Genomic DNA, 15845 nt, shown 5'->3' with positions numbered 1-15845 from the left:
GAGTTTTTCTCTCTCTTCCCTTTACCCTCACTCCAACCAGTTGTGGTAGATGGCTGCCCACCCTGAGCCTGGAGAGGTTTCTATTTGTTAGAGAGGAGTGTTTTTTCTTCCCACTGTCACCAGCGAGCTGCTCAAAGGGAATCCTTGGATTTGTTGGGCTTCTCTCCATGACTTTGTGAGGTCTTCACGTCAATGTGTGAAATGCTTTGGGGTGCCATATGTTGTATATTGGTGCAATATTCATATAAAACTGAATTGGATTGAACTAAAATATGAAGAAAGGTGACATTCACTTGGCACATGGAAACTGACAGATTACACACAAGGAAAAATGAAGATTTGTTTAGTTTTGTGATATATAAAGGATGTTAGAGTTTCAAAAAAAAAAAGTATGAAAATACAATTCTTGTTGCATTTTCATGAGATATCAAAATTTAGGATGTGAAAAGGAAATTGACTGTAGGTCTTCATAGTAAACTATCTTCAGTACGCCTATTGTATGATGAGGAATAAGATAGGATTGTCACTTACATTATAAAGCACTGTATAATATTGAGCATAATTAGACTGTATTATCCAAATACTTATTAAAGGTATCATTTATTGTGCTGCAGACTCACTCTTCACCAAATACTGATATGACAGAGGTTGCAACTAAGATGGAGATCAGGAAACAGCTTCTGTCGTCAGAACAATATACTCAAGTATATAACCACTTAGGCCTTTGAACCTTTTGTTTACATATATTTGTGGAAATATAGAATCACAGATGTTAAATATAATCATAGTAAATTATCAGAAGGTTAAAAATCATAATAAATGAGGAAAGTCTATGTATGAGCTGTCCAAGACAGCTTTGATTAGATTGTTTTGTCATCCCCACTCCATCATTTCACCTGCTCAGAAGACACTGTGCAATGTTATAATGTTCAGGACTTGACACAGGCTAAGCAGAGTTAGTTCAAGGATTTGATGTAAGCATGACATGCAGCTCCTGAACATGAAAGGAGAATCAGGCGATAATGATGCTTTGTTGGGCTATGATGCGTGTTGAGCAGGTACAGCATTTTATTTAAGTTAATGCATTTGGTGATAATCTTTAGTTGCTTCTGAGAACAACTCGGTATGCTTGTGCGCTCTTCGTAATGTACAATAACCTTACAGGTGGACCAAAGATCACTGACTCTGCTCGTTTCCTTCGTCTCAAGTGTGTAGCATAATTTAGAATAATTTAGTGCGTATGCAAATTAGGGATATTGTGCACTTCACTATCTACACAGATGAGTGGGAAGTATACTGCAGGCATTCTGCTGACTAAAAAGGACAGAAAAAACAGAATAATTTCTGCTTAATAAAGTATATGTTTAAGCCTTAGCAAAATATAGCTCAAAAATTAATATAAAACAGGAACAAGAAAACATTTATAAAGTACAGGATTGGAAAAAGTATCATAAGGAAAAATCTTGCCTATTTACTGGTTAGTTACACCTATTTACAAATAAAAACTCTGCCAAGTGTAGTGGAAAGGCTTTAAATGCCTGCTTGTGAAACTTCATACAAATATAGAATACAGCTTTTATTTTACAGTAAATCAGGCAGAAATAAATAAACTACATTTCATGATTTTTACATTGTGAGTCATTTCTTCCTGGAATATGTCACGGACACATTGGTTTTGATCTAATATTTCCTGTCCCGGTACGCGTTCTGACTGTAGGCGGCGGTGCGACGTTTAGTGACGAAAAATAAAAACAACGAAGAAGAAACTGGGCGAACGACCTGCGCGCGCACGATTTAGTAATCTTGAGGTAAAATGGCGTCGGGTGCCATTTCAACGGAGTCTAAGAAGATATCAGAATTAAGAGTTGTCGACCTTAAGTCCGAGCTCAAACGAAGGAATTTGGACACGTCCGGTGTAAAGAGCGTCCTGCTCACGAGACTGAGACAGGTAACCGAAACGAAGCTAGTATGTGCAAACGGATGAATGAGCGGCGGCTCCGCGATGCAGAGGGGCTAATGCTAATGCTAATGGTGGCCAATGTTGTGCCTGGTTTGCTGTTAACTGACCAGGTTAACAGTTTCTCTGCTCAAATGACCACTGGTTCCGTTTTTTTAATGCCATTTGAACGGCATCCTCGGTTTAGTAGTTACACACGCATGTGGTAAAACACTACAGCGTGTTGTTCATGCGGGCTTGAATTATCAATCGAAAGTGATTGTGGAAGGTTAACATAACAGGCATCATTCAGGACTGAACGTTGTGCATAAATGAAGGGAAGCGTCTGAACAGAAACCAAAGGCCCGTGAACGCTGTCTGCGCTTCGAAACAAAAACCTCCAGATCCGTACAATGACAACAGTGTGGGCCACTCCAACGTACCGCTTGTTTAGCAGTAACGGATTAGGCAGATTACACGTGATTGGCTTCAGATGTAACATGAAGTGACGCTTTTGTTGATGAACGTACAGATGATCAGATCAACACATGCGGACTTAAACAGGAGTGCAGCAGGCGTGTGTGTGTGTGTGTGTGTGTGTGTGTGTGTGTCAGTCAGTTTGTTCGACTGAGGATGGTTCATTTCCCATCGTGTGTCTGGATGCAGAGCAGAACTGACCTCAGTGCTGTTTTTAGTTGACCTTTAAAATACATCCGCACAAGAGCAGCGTGTTATTAGAAAAATAATTCAATGTTTATTTTATCTGCTTTCTGTATGTTTTAAAATGAAAAGCTTGAGGAGTTTTCACCAGATGACTTGAATTCATCATGCGAGGCACATGGAGTGTTTTTGTTTTTCTGCATTGAAACTAAAACTATACATATTTTTAAAAACCTTTTTTGAGTGCAAAAGGTTTGGAACCTTTCTCATGTGGTATAACACTGGCAAAAGCATCTAAAATCGTTTTATGCTTTGGATGGCATTCAGATTTGGCTTTGAAGTCAGGCAGAGCTTTGTTATGCTGATTTAAAGGGTCAAACAAACCAGTCGTGCTGCCTCTGTAGCGAGCAGAATTTGTAAGACACTGCCAGCTGAGTACCTGTTTTTGTTATCATGTGTGTTTCTTTTCACGACCAAGTCCCTCCTGATCTTCTCTCATTTTACTGCGCACACGTGGCGTCTGCATGCTGAAGTCTGTGTCGTATAAATCTGTGTCCAAGAGCCCCTGAATCGCAATACCTTACGCTCTATTAGACGGACCTCTCCTGTTGATTAGTCATGAAAAAATGATTAGAAAAAACTAATCCAAGGTTGTTTGTGTTAATTTGCCCTCCCCTGGTGCACTTCCTGTGATGTGACTTTTTAAAAACTTGACAACACCCGACATTAGAGCCGAACAATTATTTGATTTTAAATCAACATTCTCATTTGAAACAATGAACTCATCATTCAGTCTGGATTTTAACACTTGTGTCATTCGTCTTACAAACTCCTGTTGTCCTTGTGACAGCCAGTTGTCTCAGTTTGTCTGATGGGGTAAGGCTCTATCCCGTCTTTTCATCCATTTCACAGTGAATCCTTAAGTGAAGCTTGACTTTTAAAAATATTTATTGCAAAACAAATTGCAAAATCTGTCAGGAAAATTGCGATTAGATATTTTCTCTAAATTGTTCAGCATCTCAAAGCGCTGTACGTTTCTCTCTTTGCCTTTGCTGCCTGAGAAGAAGGAACCAACGTTACCACAGTGAGCAGTATTAGCTGTAAAAAATGTTTAGCTGTCAGGCCTCCAGATTAACTTTTTGACTGAGGAGCATTGTGCTCCTAACCCAAAAAAGTTAGGAGCACCAGCAAAAATCTAGGCGCACCACTATAAAAAGTTGGGAGCACAAGCAAAACTCTTGGTCATACCAAGTAATACTCCTATTGATCAAATTTGACAACCTGGAATAAAGTATTTAAATAGATTTTAAAAGAAAAAGCCTACATTGATAGGTGCAAAACAATTGGCAGTGTGTGGTATATAAGAAGAAAGACGAATCACACCATTTGTTACAACCAGTGACGTGCGTTGAGGTTCATAGCTGGTGAGACACTGACTTCATCAGAATCTGATTTACAAATATATGCAGTCTATACAGCAGCATATTTGCCATTTGATTGGCAGCAGTTTACGGGTTGTGTTTCATATCTGCATTCTTTACATATACAAGCTGAAGCCCAAAAACGCATGTTTCTTATGCTGAAGGTGTGTGTGTTTTTTTTATTTTACTAATAGTCTCTGAAATAGAATCAGCAGCGCGTGACTGATAGTCTCTGCATTCAAGTTAGAATCCACAGCAAAAGGCAACTCAACCCTTCTCAAGAGTGATGGATTTTTGACATAGTAATAACTCATACCGACACAAACAGGCCTAACTAGCTGTATATATTGAAATGTTGTTTTTCCCATTATGTGTTCACTTTTTAAAAAAATGAAATTACTTTTTTAAGGCTGTTGAAGATGAAGGTGGCGACCCAGAAAACATCCAGATCCCACTTTCTGCTGACGCATCAACTCGGAAAAGTGGAAAAGTGAAAGGTAATGTTGTTCTTAATTTCATTTAACGTCAGGCTCACGCTACAGGAGTTTTAAAATCCTGACTAATTGTGAAATCCGGTTGCATCACACTCAAAAGGAGAATCTTCCCAGATATCCATCTATCATCTATAAACCGCTTAATCCTCACTAGGGTCATGGGGGGCTGGAGTCTATCCCAGCTGATTTAGGGTGAAGGCAGGTTCACCTGGACAGGTAACCAGTCTATCACAGGGCTACACTTAGAGACAGACAACCAAGCATGCACATCTATGGACAATTTAGACGGATGCGAACCGGTGACCTTCTTGCTGCGAGGCAACAGTGCTAACCACTGAGCCACCTTGCAGCCCCTTCCCAGATATTCTTCTCTTTAATCTCAGTCATGCAAACTCTTTAAGATTTGAAAATAATGGCGTGTTACACACTGCAGGATATTATTAAGATGATCATGCTGGAGGAGCACTGCACCACCTCACATGATTTAATGGGGCAACAGATGTAAACAAGATGACGCCTGTGGAGCAACAACTCGCTTTAACGCTAATATTACTTTGCCGTGAGAAACAATAAAAAGAAGAGAAAAACAAATCTGGATGACAAAATGGTTGGGAAGACATGGTCCCCACTGTTTGTCTGTTCTTCAGCAAGACCTGGAGGGCAGATTTTAAATGTCTGTTTTATTGTCTGTAGCTAATGTTAGCCTCGAGGGCTAGTGTATAGAACTTCAGCTGGCCCTGATGGGTCTGCGAGCAGTTTGGGAGGGTTAAGAGTGGATCTGGGAACCTCTCACATCACCAGATAATCTTGGCCGGACATCAGTTTAGACCGAAGTCCTATTTCTTTTCCGATTGCTGGAGAGGGGTAAATTAGCCTATAACTCCTGTAGTGTGAGCCTGGCCTGAGTCAGGTTGGCTAATTATCCACCCTGATGTTTCACAGTTTATTCATTCAATCTTTCAGGGGGCAAGAAAGTAGATTCAGATGTGGACACCACAGCAGAAGAGGATGGATTCTCTAAGGTGAGTGTGACTGGCAAGCATTTATGTTTGCCACAGTAATGAGCGTCTTATTCCAGCTTTGTAGAAAAATCATACTCACAAGCACGTTGCAGTGAATTGTCTGAGTGTGTGCCTTCAAGAAAAATCTTTCCGTAGTTTGAACAAAGCCAAAGCAAACTCGAATTTATGTAAATTCTCTTGGAGGCCGCGTAAACATCTGTACATTCCAACAAGTGTTACAGCGGCTGCCAGGAAAAAGTATGAAGTATGACAGGAAGCATTAAGAGGCTTTTGCATTTTACAGAGCCGGAGATGTGGTTTACAGAGCTCATACCTATAATCCAGACCCTTTACCCGGTCCAGTTTATTCTGATAATTGCAGCCACAAACTCAAGTCACACTGAAACTTTGAAATAAGGAATTGGAAAAACCACTATGAATGTATCGATACACATCTTATAATTTTCAGTTGAAATTTAAATCTTCACAAAATCAGAAGATGAGTGTTTCTTAATCCTTGATGTGAGACTTGTTTGCTATACATTTCTAAAAGTAGATGTTTATGCTTCTGTACACTGGAATACCAAAAGGACTTTCTTCTGCCTGTGACTATCTGTCGTTGAAAAATGTGCCAACTCATCTCGGTGTTTTCTTTTCTAGGAAACTGAGGAGTATGAATCAGAGAAGGGTATGTATGCCGACACACTAGTGCCCACTGCAGACACGGTTGTTTCTCTCTTACAGCTGACACATATTACTACTACAACAAACTCCTGGTAGAACACATGACCCGTATCTGGTGGTGTTCCACGCTTCTGCTAGTTACTGCATTATCTAGGTCACAGTCTGTTAACAGGAGCAACCAAGACTTGCTTAATGGAGACATTTTTCTAAATAACCACTCAATTTTTTAAGGTTCCTTTTGTGCTGCCCGTGAATGAATTATTGGTCCTGGGTTTGCTTTGATTTAGGTTTTCGATTACTCAAAATATTTACCGAAAAGTTGTGTTTGCTTCAGTGGATTTCCGTTGCCTCTGGCATTCAATTTCGCACGTTCCCCAAGGAAATGAAGAGCGAACGTTCACAAGCTGACATTTGATTACGTCTTAATGAATTGGAAGCTGCGACAGCTTTTAGGATTCGAGGATCATTGTACTCTCTGGCTGACAGCAGGATTGACAGCATCGTTGGACAGACCACTGACAAGCGTACTGGCTATATCTGAATACGTCACACCTTTTGCTACGGGAACCACGCACCTTGTTACAGGTCTTGTCAGGGGAGACGGCCTGTGAATGAGGTTGGGATTTGGGTAAGCTCAAGGATGACTCGAATCCTCGAAACACTGCATACATGCAGAGGCCTTAAAGCAGGAGACAACACAAAGATCAAGAGACTTCAGGAATTTGTCGCAGGCATCATCCATGAAAACTGCTGCTACACGGCTGACTGCAGCCCCAGCATGTGTGCATTGAGGAGATGTTGCGCTACACACAGCATGGCCAGACATCAACAAGGACAGACTGGTGTGCCCAAAGGGACGCAATTTGTGTACACGGTGTGTACGGTTGACTGGACACATTACAGCAGGTTGGATTTGATGATGAAAGGTCGTTTTTGTTTGCCACTAAGACATTGATGACATTGAATTAATAAAGAAGAGGCTGAAGATTCCCTTAAGCTCAGATGACTTTCCTTGGACTGACCAGCTCGGGATGTGTTTTGCATATTTGGGAAAACCAAGGGATGAACTGAGCTCAGTTTTGCCTCCTCGTTTGAACGTTGTCCAAAGATTCACAGCTGGACTGCTGCCACACCATGTCGGAAACATCTGGAATCCCTGTGAATTGTGGCTGAAGTACTTTACGTGTGTCAAGAGCTGAAGACTCCCGAACCGTCCCCCATGTTCAGTGAAGAGTGTGTGTTTTGTGTCTTCCTGTGGTGTCTACGCCCTCGATGACCATTAACACTATATGTGCTTTATATTCTACTTTATAGGTCAAGTAACATGCGACTTGTCAATGTTAAAAGTTGTGTTTTTGCCATGTTTATCCTTATTAAATCCCTCAGATGTAACTGATACAGATGATGGTACTCGTGAAAATTCTAAGCCTGCACCCTGTGAGGACAGCCTCGCTCACTCTGAGGCTGAGGCTGAAGCTGAGGCTGAGGCTGAGGCTGAACCCGAGCCAGAGCCCGAGCCCGAGCCCGAGTCAGAAGCGTTGGCTGATTCAGAACCTGAGCCAGAGGTGGATGCCGAGACCGAGGCCGAGCCAGAGGGCGATGCCGAGCCAGAGGTGGACGCAGAGCCAGAGGTGGATGCCGAGCCAGAGGTGGATGAGGACGCTGAGCCAGAGATGGAGACCGAACTGGCTGAGATGGACGCTGAAGCCATGAACTCCTCTAAAGAAGCCGAGGACGATCACCTATCCGTCTCAATCCCAAACGAAGATGCCATCACCATAGATGTTGATGGTGACGACCTCCTGGAAACAGGTAAACATGTGAAACTTCCAGATTCAGAGGCAGAGAAGGGCACTGATGAGCCAGAGGCCTCTGCTGAGACGGGCCCAGATGATGACATGAAGGCGGAAGAGATTGAGGGCCACAAAGATGGTAAGAAAGATGACGGATCCCGAGGCGACCCCACGAAGAAAGACGGCAGAGACGCCTTGAAGAAAGCTGAAACGGGAGATAAAGAAAAGGATTCTGGGAAGAAAGGCCCCTCCGCTACTGGGGCATCAGGTCAAGCAAAGAGGTTTGTCTTTCTATGTCAGTTCTTTGATACTACTACCAAGTCCAGCTCACTAAGAACGCAACATTGTGGGTAGCCTCAAGATTTTTTTTTTTTTTTTTTTTTTTGCCATAAGGGAAATGTTCACTGATGTACCTAATCCTGCCATTTACTGCTTTGATTTATTTCTCTGAAGTTGGTTAAATTGTGACATTAACCAGGAGCTGAGAAAACAACTCTTACTTTGTTACTTTGACCTGTCCAGCAGCTTTAAAGCCTTTCCCAGTTCTCTGCACAAGGCATTGTAAAAGAGCGTTAGTCTCCGTGATGACAGATTTTTTTTTTTTTTTTGGTCAAATGGTTTCACTGTGAAGTTGAACAAACCTCCGAAGATTTCATTGGTCCAGGGACTAAATTGGCTGACAACTTGACCCCCATCTCACCACTGGAAATGCAATGAAGCCTTTGAGACATTGGTTCAGATCCACGCCTTGCCTAAAGGATGTTTTTTTTTCTCGACAGTACAAAACATGTTGGTTTTTTTTCCACTAGGTGAATGCTTATAGCGTTAAATGGTTTGATTTACCTTCACTCATTTCCTGTCTGTTGTTGGAACATTTGCTTTGTAGCTCTTCAAGAGACAGAGATGGAAAAGCTACGAAGGATGACAAGGGTAAGATGTTGTCCAAATTTTCAGAAGCCAGGACAGCTTTCTACTTGCTCCATAAACATGATGCAGTATTTATTTATTTTTGGTTAACGTGTGTTGGAAAACGTCTTATCAGGAGCTCCAGGCGGCGGCGGCAGCAACAGCAGCTCTTCTCGTAACATATGGGTGAGCGGCCTGTCGTCAAACACCAAAGCGGCGGATCTGAAGAACCTATTTGGCAAATATGGGAAGGTAAATAACGTGTTTTTTTTTTTGGAATTAGCAGTTTCCCATTTGGAACATGTCTGAAAATACGACGGCGAGTTTATGCTCAGTGTAATAGAAAAACGTTTCTCACAGGTTTTAAGCGCCAAGGTGGTCACGAACGCTCGCAGTCCTGGTTCGAAATGTTACGGCTTGGTGACGATGTCCTCCAGCACAGAAGTGGCTCGCTGCATCTCCCACCTCGACTGCACAGAACTTCATGGACAGCAGATATACGTCGAACGGGTAAGTCAGAAAGGAGAGGCGTTGAAGAGACCTTGACTCTGGAGAAAACTGTGGACCTGTATCGTTTATATTTTGCTGCCACTGTTTTTTTAGGCCAAAAACGATCCCTTCAAAAAGGAGCCGTCCAAGAAAGAAGCAGAGGACAAAGCAAGTTCCAGCAAATCAAACGACAAACGCAGTTCCACAGGAATAAAAGTCACCAACAAGTGAGTGACAGAAAGAGTGGATATGTTGATCCTCTCTGGATTGAAAACCCGTTTAACCTTTTCTCTATGTTCTGTTTAGAGCACAGCCCACCTACAAGAAGGAAGACAAGAAGTTTGATAAAAATTCTGAAAAGGACAAAGATTTGTCCAAGAAACAGGAGGCCAAGGGCGGAAAATCAGAACCCGTTTCATCTACCTCGGGACAAGACTCCTCCAAGAAAGAGGACAGAAAGCACGGACGTAGGTTTTGGTTCTCAACACTAACTTAGAGAATCTAGTTTAGTTTATTAATGGACATATGTTTGTTTCCTTGGGTTAATATTTGCTTTTTTTCATTTTTATTTTTTTAACTCTAGGGGCAAAGAGCCCAGTCAAGCTGATGGCGGTCGATCATCCCAAAGGAGATCCTAATTTTGGCAAAATGAGACCTTTCAGAAGAGGAAGGTATTTTGAAAAAGTAAGACTTTTTTTTTTTTTGTATTTGAATTATATTTAAACTTAAATTTGTCTTAAGAAGATATTAAATAAGAGTCTGTTTGCTCCTTTCTCAGCCTTTTATCAACCCCAATGTCCAAATGCGGCCAAAATGGTTGATTCCTCCTGAAGAGGTATGAAACTTTTATACCTATGGACACAACATTTACGGTTGTGTTTGTGTTTATAAAGCTTCGCCTGTTTTTATTAACATGATTTCCTATTTTCCTTCCTAGTTGGAGATGCTTAAAGACAAACAGCGATCTTTTGCTAACAAAGGGGAGGACAGAGACATCTTGCCTTTTGACAAGATGAAGGAGCAGAAGGAGCAGCGGATGCGTGAACGGATGATTCGTCTTGAGCGCGTCCGTAGAGCTGTCGAGTTGCGCAGGTAGCTTGGAACACGATTGATGCATTTAGTTTGATTAAAATGATTATTTATCGTTCTAACACCATGTGCTTTATTTGGGCTTTAGGCGCCGTGAAATCGCAGAGCAAGAGCGTCGCGAGCGTGAGCGTGTTCGTCTTTTGCGAGAGCGTGAAGAGCGGGAAAACCTGCTCCGGGAGCGCCAGAGACTGGAGATGGAAAGACAAAAACTGGAAAGAGAGCGTTTGGAGAGGGAGAGGCTGGAAAGAGAGAGAATCCGTATCGAGCAGGTACAGTAAGCACCAACAGATGTACTACTGGGGCAAATACTAAATAGATGGGTGTGTAGAAAGAAAGAAAAAAATCACACCTTAGATGTCGTTTCATGTCACGAGAAATGGTGGTCAGGGATGTAGCCATGGGCAGCTGGGCAGGTGTTGAACCTGTCTCTACCAAAGAGAAGACAATGAGCAGAAAGTCCAGCTGAAACAGAAAGAAAGTGACATTAAGGTGTTTTGAGGAAAGTGTGCAGCTCTGCCTTTACAAAATTAAAACAAGAAACAATGCGAGCATGTGGCAGAAGCTCTGTAGGGACGGTGCAGCTCCTCTCTCCACCAGTGTTTGGCGTCAAAAAGCAGAAATAAGATTAATTGTCAATTTACTGTGTTTTTGCCTCCAAATAGTTTTTTATAGACGTGTTAAAACCACTTTGGATTTTTCTCCCTGCTTGTAATTATCTAATCACCTCCACGTCGCTCAGTAATTATTTTTAATACGACCTCTTGCAGGAGAGGCGTAAAGAGGCCGAGCGGATGGCACGAGAACGCGAGGAGCTGAGGCGACAGCAGGAGCAGCTCCGGTACGAGCAGGAGAAGAGGAACAACCTGAAGAGAGGCCGTGAAGTGGAACACGGGTAAACACAGTTCTCCCTCAACAGAGCTTTTGTGTGTTGACATCATGACCCACGTTGTTAGATGTTGGTGGGCACTTTTTTTTTTTTAAGGCAGTGGGTCACAAACCTGGATAGTTTGATCACTAGAGCTCTGACCTGTTAGAGATGCTGTCAATGAAACTAAAGCAAACTGAAGTGATGAACAGAAAGTTCTCTGTTTGGATATCAATCACTCAGCAAGAGCAAATTGTGGGTCTAAATTTCACCCAGAACATTGGTAAATACATTTTTATCTTTATTATTATGATATTATTTTTCTCTTTTGTGTTAGATGTTTTAGCATTTTAGGTAAAATTGTACTCAACTGTTTTCTCATTTAAAAAGAAACAGCAATCCATGTAAATAAATGAACTCACATCTGCACAGTACGGCTACAAACTCGTTTCTGGCCACCTTCATCGAAGCCATATGAGGCTTGTTTTGTTTGCTCGATGTCTGAGGGAAGGTTTTACCCAGTGATCACCCACAACTATAAACACTATTTATATTTATGTAGTTATAGAAAACACAACAGTAACGCCAGAGTACGGCATTAGAAGTAGCATTAAGTGTGTCTGCCTCAAATTCATGACTTAAGAGGGATCTGTCTGTACTCATTGTTTTAGTCGCAGAGATGATCCGTATTGGAATGGAAACAAGAAGATGCAGTCGGAGCCGGAGGTCCGTCTGAACCAAGGCTCCAACTACAATCGGCAGCAGAACCGATTTTCAAACTTCAGCCCCAGAGAGAGGGGTCGTTTTCCAGAGGCGGCCGCCGATCAGCCCAACACATACGACAGGTACAAGAGCTCAGACTGTAGGAGTTTACTGAGGGATGGAGGGCGAGCAGTGTGGTGGTATAGCGGTGTATAGATGATGGATGGATGGATAATCCCATTGTGCTCCTTGTCTCCTTCCCAGACGTAACAGGTTCGACGGTGAACCAGAGGTGAAGAAGAGTCGGCCCGCTCCTCACAGAGACGGCTCCGGCTTCGACCGTTACCCCAAGAACTTCGAAACAGTCCGCCGAGTGGAGCCTCCTCCTCCTCCACGCGCTGAGCTCCGGGACACCGACCGCAGGGACCGGGACGAGAGACGCCCGGCTCCCATGCACGACCGCCCCGTCGGAGCGAGAGCTACGATACCGGGCATGTCGCACACCCGCTCGCCACGAGACGGAGCGCATGGATGGAAGAACGACGGCGGGATGAACTCCAACAAGGCAGACATGAGGTAAAAACGCTGCAGTGTTTGAAGAAAAAAAGCCTCATTTGTTGAACGCTCTTTTCTAAAGTTGCTTACCATGTTTGCTGGTTTGAACAGAAGTCCGATGCGCATGCGTGCGGAGCGATCGGGCAGAGACGGTCCTGGTCCTGCACTCAGAGGAGGCCCCTCAGTCAGCCGCGGGAGGAGCAGCTTCAACGACCAGGACAACGGACGACCCATGGTGATGAGCGATCAGGTCGGCTTCTGAAAAATCGTTTAACTGTGCTTATTCTGTACAAACAGCATATGGACTAGTATCGACAGGGCACCTACAAATGTTAGGTTATCTTAAATAACTCTGGAAGGGCTGACACAAGTAATGGACTAATTAGAGTATTTACATAAGTTTAGTCTTCTGAAGTGTGAGGAATTTTTTCTTTTTTCTTTTATAAATCAGTCACATTTTTTTTTCAAAATAATAGCATGACTTCAGAGTATTCAGCAGAACTTGATGCAGTGTTGGTGTTTGCTTTTACCGTAATGTCCGGACTATTGAGGCACCTGAATATGAGCCTCACTCACTAACTTTAAAAAGAAAACAATTTTTGTACAAATTTAGGCCACAGGAAGATACACAGAAAGATATTTTTAAACTTTTAATTAAATACGTACCGTAAATGCTTTTTTCCGAACAGTGCCTGTAACACGGCTGATTAAACAGCAGCCTACCAGGAAAAGTCACTGATCGCTGTCTTCATCTTCCTCCTGCGCACTAAAACCACTAAAGTCTTCAATGTCGGAGTTAAACAGCCTCAGAATTACTTCGTCACACACTTCCTCAGTCTCTCTTTCGTTGTCGCTCTCAATGTCATTTTGGTCTCGAGGCAAATTCGTAAAAATCCATAAATTAGCTGCATCATTGTTTAAGCCGCAGTGTTCAAAGCGTGTGAAAAAAGTAGCGCCTTATAGTCCAGAATTTACGGTACTCTTTCACATTTTCCTACGTGTGGAGTTTCAGTCTTTAGTTTGTTGTTCACATGTACCGTAATATCCAGACTATTGAGGCACCTGAGTATAAGCCACACCCACTAACTTTAAAAAGAAAACAAACTTGTACATATATCGGCCGCAATTGTCTATAAGCTGCAGGTGTCCACGTTGTAACATGAGATATTTACACAGAAAGATTTTTTAAACTTTTAATTAAATACGTACCGGTAACATACACAAATACGCTTTTTTCCCAACAGTGCCTGTAAAAAAACTACAGCAGCTTACCAGGAAAAGTCACTGATCGCTATCGTCATCTTCCTCCTGCGCACTAAAACCACTAAAGTCTTCATTGTCGGAATTGAACAGCCTCAGAATTACTTCGTCACACTCTTCCTCAGTCTCTCTTTCGTTGCCAAATTCGCAAAAATCCATAAATTAGCCGCATCATTGTTTAAGCCACAGTGCTCAAAGCGTGTGACTTATAGTCGGTACATTTCCTAGCGATGCCTGACTCTCCACCTCCTCCTCTGCAGCCCTTCAGCTCCGGCCGTCAGGTCGTGGTGGAGCGTCACAGCAGGGAGCAAGGACTGAGGAAGGAGTGGCACGGCGGCTCCAGCTCCCAGGGCGGCGGCTTCCCTGATAGCCGCAGGATGGGGGACACTCGGGGCAGCATGATGGCTCCCTCCAGGTAACTACACCACTAAGCAGTGAGAAAGCTGAACAGTCTGCCTCCCTCCCACCGTTCTTAGACGTGACGTTTGTCTCTCCGCAGTCACTCCTCGTCGGGAATGAACCGAATCGTACAGATCACCAGCAGCTCCATTCCCAGCGGCGGCACCGTGGGTGGATTCAAGCCCTTCAAAGGAACGCCGCGGCAATTCTAACCGCAGCCAAACTCTGCCACTCTAAAGCACCTAAAACCCTGAAGAAGACTTTGTCGGAACTCTTTATTTTTTAGAATATCAACAGTTTTCGGTGGCACGTTTGCGGCCATGAGGTTGATAACACTATTTTATTTTGTATAGACAAAAGTGTTTACCTCAGTGTAGGGTTTTCCTGACAGTCCTGCTGTTACCGTTAAACAACCCTGTGCACAAGTTTTAATATTTAGGACGATACTGTACAGCCCTAGGTCTTTGTAACGCGTTTTGAATTATGTCATGAGTGTCGTATGTATATTTTCAATAGCTTAGTGTCACAGCTCTCCTGTGAACGACGTCTTATTTTAGTGTATCACAAGCGACAGGGTGAACTAACTCCCAGGAAACAGATGACATAGGAATACTGCTCTTTGAAACGTCATACTTGGTGTCCTGTTTTGTAAAGAATAGTCGGACTTACTGAAACAACATCGAACTGTAAAATAGCCTGAGTTGTAGCAACAAAACCTCTCATAGGCCACGAGTTGAATTACATGCAGGTCTGTCGAAAATACAATCTGACTTTCCCGTCTGTTACCGCAGGGCGTTGCTGAAAGGACCATCGTTGTGTATTTGCTTACTGCTCCTTCCGGTCGTTCTGGATATTTTACTGACGCTCAAATGTGGTTCTCAGGCTGGTAGCTCAGGTGGATCCATCAGTTCTCAGCTTAGAGGGATTTTTTAGGAACCTTACGTGCGTCACTGAGCCCTGTGATAGTCGGTGCTTCAGCACGTCGAGGGTTTGATGTAGAGAAACGTGGTACGCACTGTACGAAGTCTGCTCTTTAAAAGGTCAATGTACTGTTTTCCTGACAGTAAGTGAAGTAAGCATTGTGTGACTAAACCAACACCTTGTTAGGAGGTACCTCTGTGTCCTTCTGTCAGGTCAGTGCTATTTATTTTTTATTTTTCCATTTCATTTAGGATCCCGTTGAGCTTCTCCATCCTTTCACAGTTGGACCAATAGTACACATATGGGACTGTCGTGCATGTACTTAAACTCGCATCACACGCTCTTTGCCTACACGCCTGTTGTAATTGGTTGATGACGCTTGATTAAATTAAAAGAAAGTGAGAAGCAGAGTGACTTGTGATTGTTGGCTCACGGCCGGATCAACCTGAGTGAAACTTTGCTTTGTGAGGCTTTCAGATTTGTCAAAGTTTAAATCAAGAGGATGCGAAAAGATTCTAGCTTCAGACTAAAGCTACGAGATGTGGTGTTGTTTGTATTAAAGGGTGGAAATTGACTAAAAACACAAATTTATTAAACAGCCAGAAATGAGAAGACTGTAAACCTGAGTGGGTTTGAGGCACTGTGGTGGTATACCTGCTTTGCCTGGTTT

The 15845-nt window shown here is 42.9% G+C and overlaps 1 protein-coding gene across 1 annotated transcript; it reads left to right on the top strand.

Moving 5' to 3' along the window:
• The first annotated feature begins 1811 nt into the window (after positions 1-1811).
• sltm (SAFB-like, transcription modulator) lies at positions 1812-15585 on the top strand. The gene is made up of 20 exons (XM_008300446.1): positions 1812-1948; positions 4427-4514; positions 5475-5533; positions 6173-6200; positions 7583-8270; positions 8876-8919; positions 9032-9147; positions 9256-9405; positions 9499-9611; positions 9691-9851; positions 9968-10068; positions 10163-10219; positions 10322-10476; positions 10562-10742; positions 11241-11365; positions 12010-12183; positions 12305-12616; positions 12707-12845; positions 14116-14270; positions 14355-15585. Exons 1-20 carry the CDS (start codon positions 1814-1816, stop codon positions 14464-14466), a joined length of 3093 nt encoding a protein of 1030 aa, XP_008298668.1. The 5' UTR covers positions 1812-1813; the 3' UTR covers positions 14467-15585.
• Positions 15586-15845: the final 260 nt, after the last annotated feature.

The sequence above is a fragment of the Stegastes partitus genome, unplaced genomic scaffold (genome assembly GCF_000690725.1).
Source record: "Stegastes partitus isolate 25-593 unplaced genomic scaffold, Stegastes_partitus-1.0.2 Scaffold1542, whole genome shotgun sequence".
Lineage (NCBI taxonomy): Eukaryota > Metazoa > Chordata > Actinopteri > Pomacentridae > Stegastes > Stegastes partitus.
This window is presented reverse-complemented; position numbering and strand designations above follow the sequence as displayed.

Bases quoted from the DNA above. Each gene is read 5' to 3' on its own strand.
- sltm (XM_008300446.1), top strand. From the start codon at position 1,814: ATGGCGTCGGGTGCCATTTCAACGGAGTCTAAGAAGATATCAGAATTA. The intron at 8,271-8,875 runs GTTTGTCTTTCT...TTTGCTTTGTAG, and splicing joins GCATCAGGTCAAGCAAAGAG to CTCTTCAAGAGACAGAGATG. The intron at 9,852-9,967 runs GTAGGTTTTGGT...TTTTAACTCTAG, and splicing joins AGAGGACAGAAAGCACGGAC to GGGCAAAGAGCCCAGTCAAG.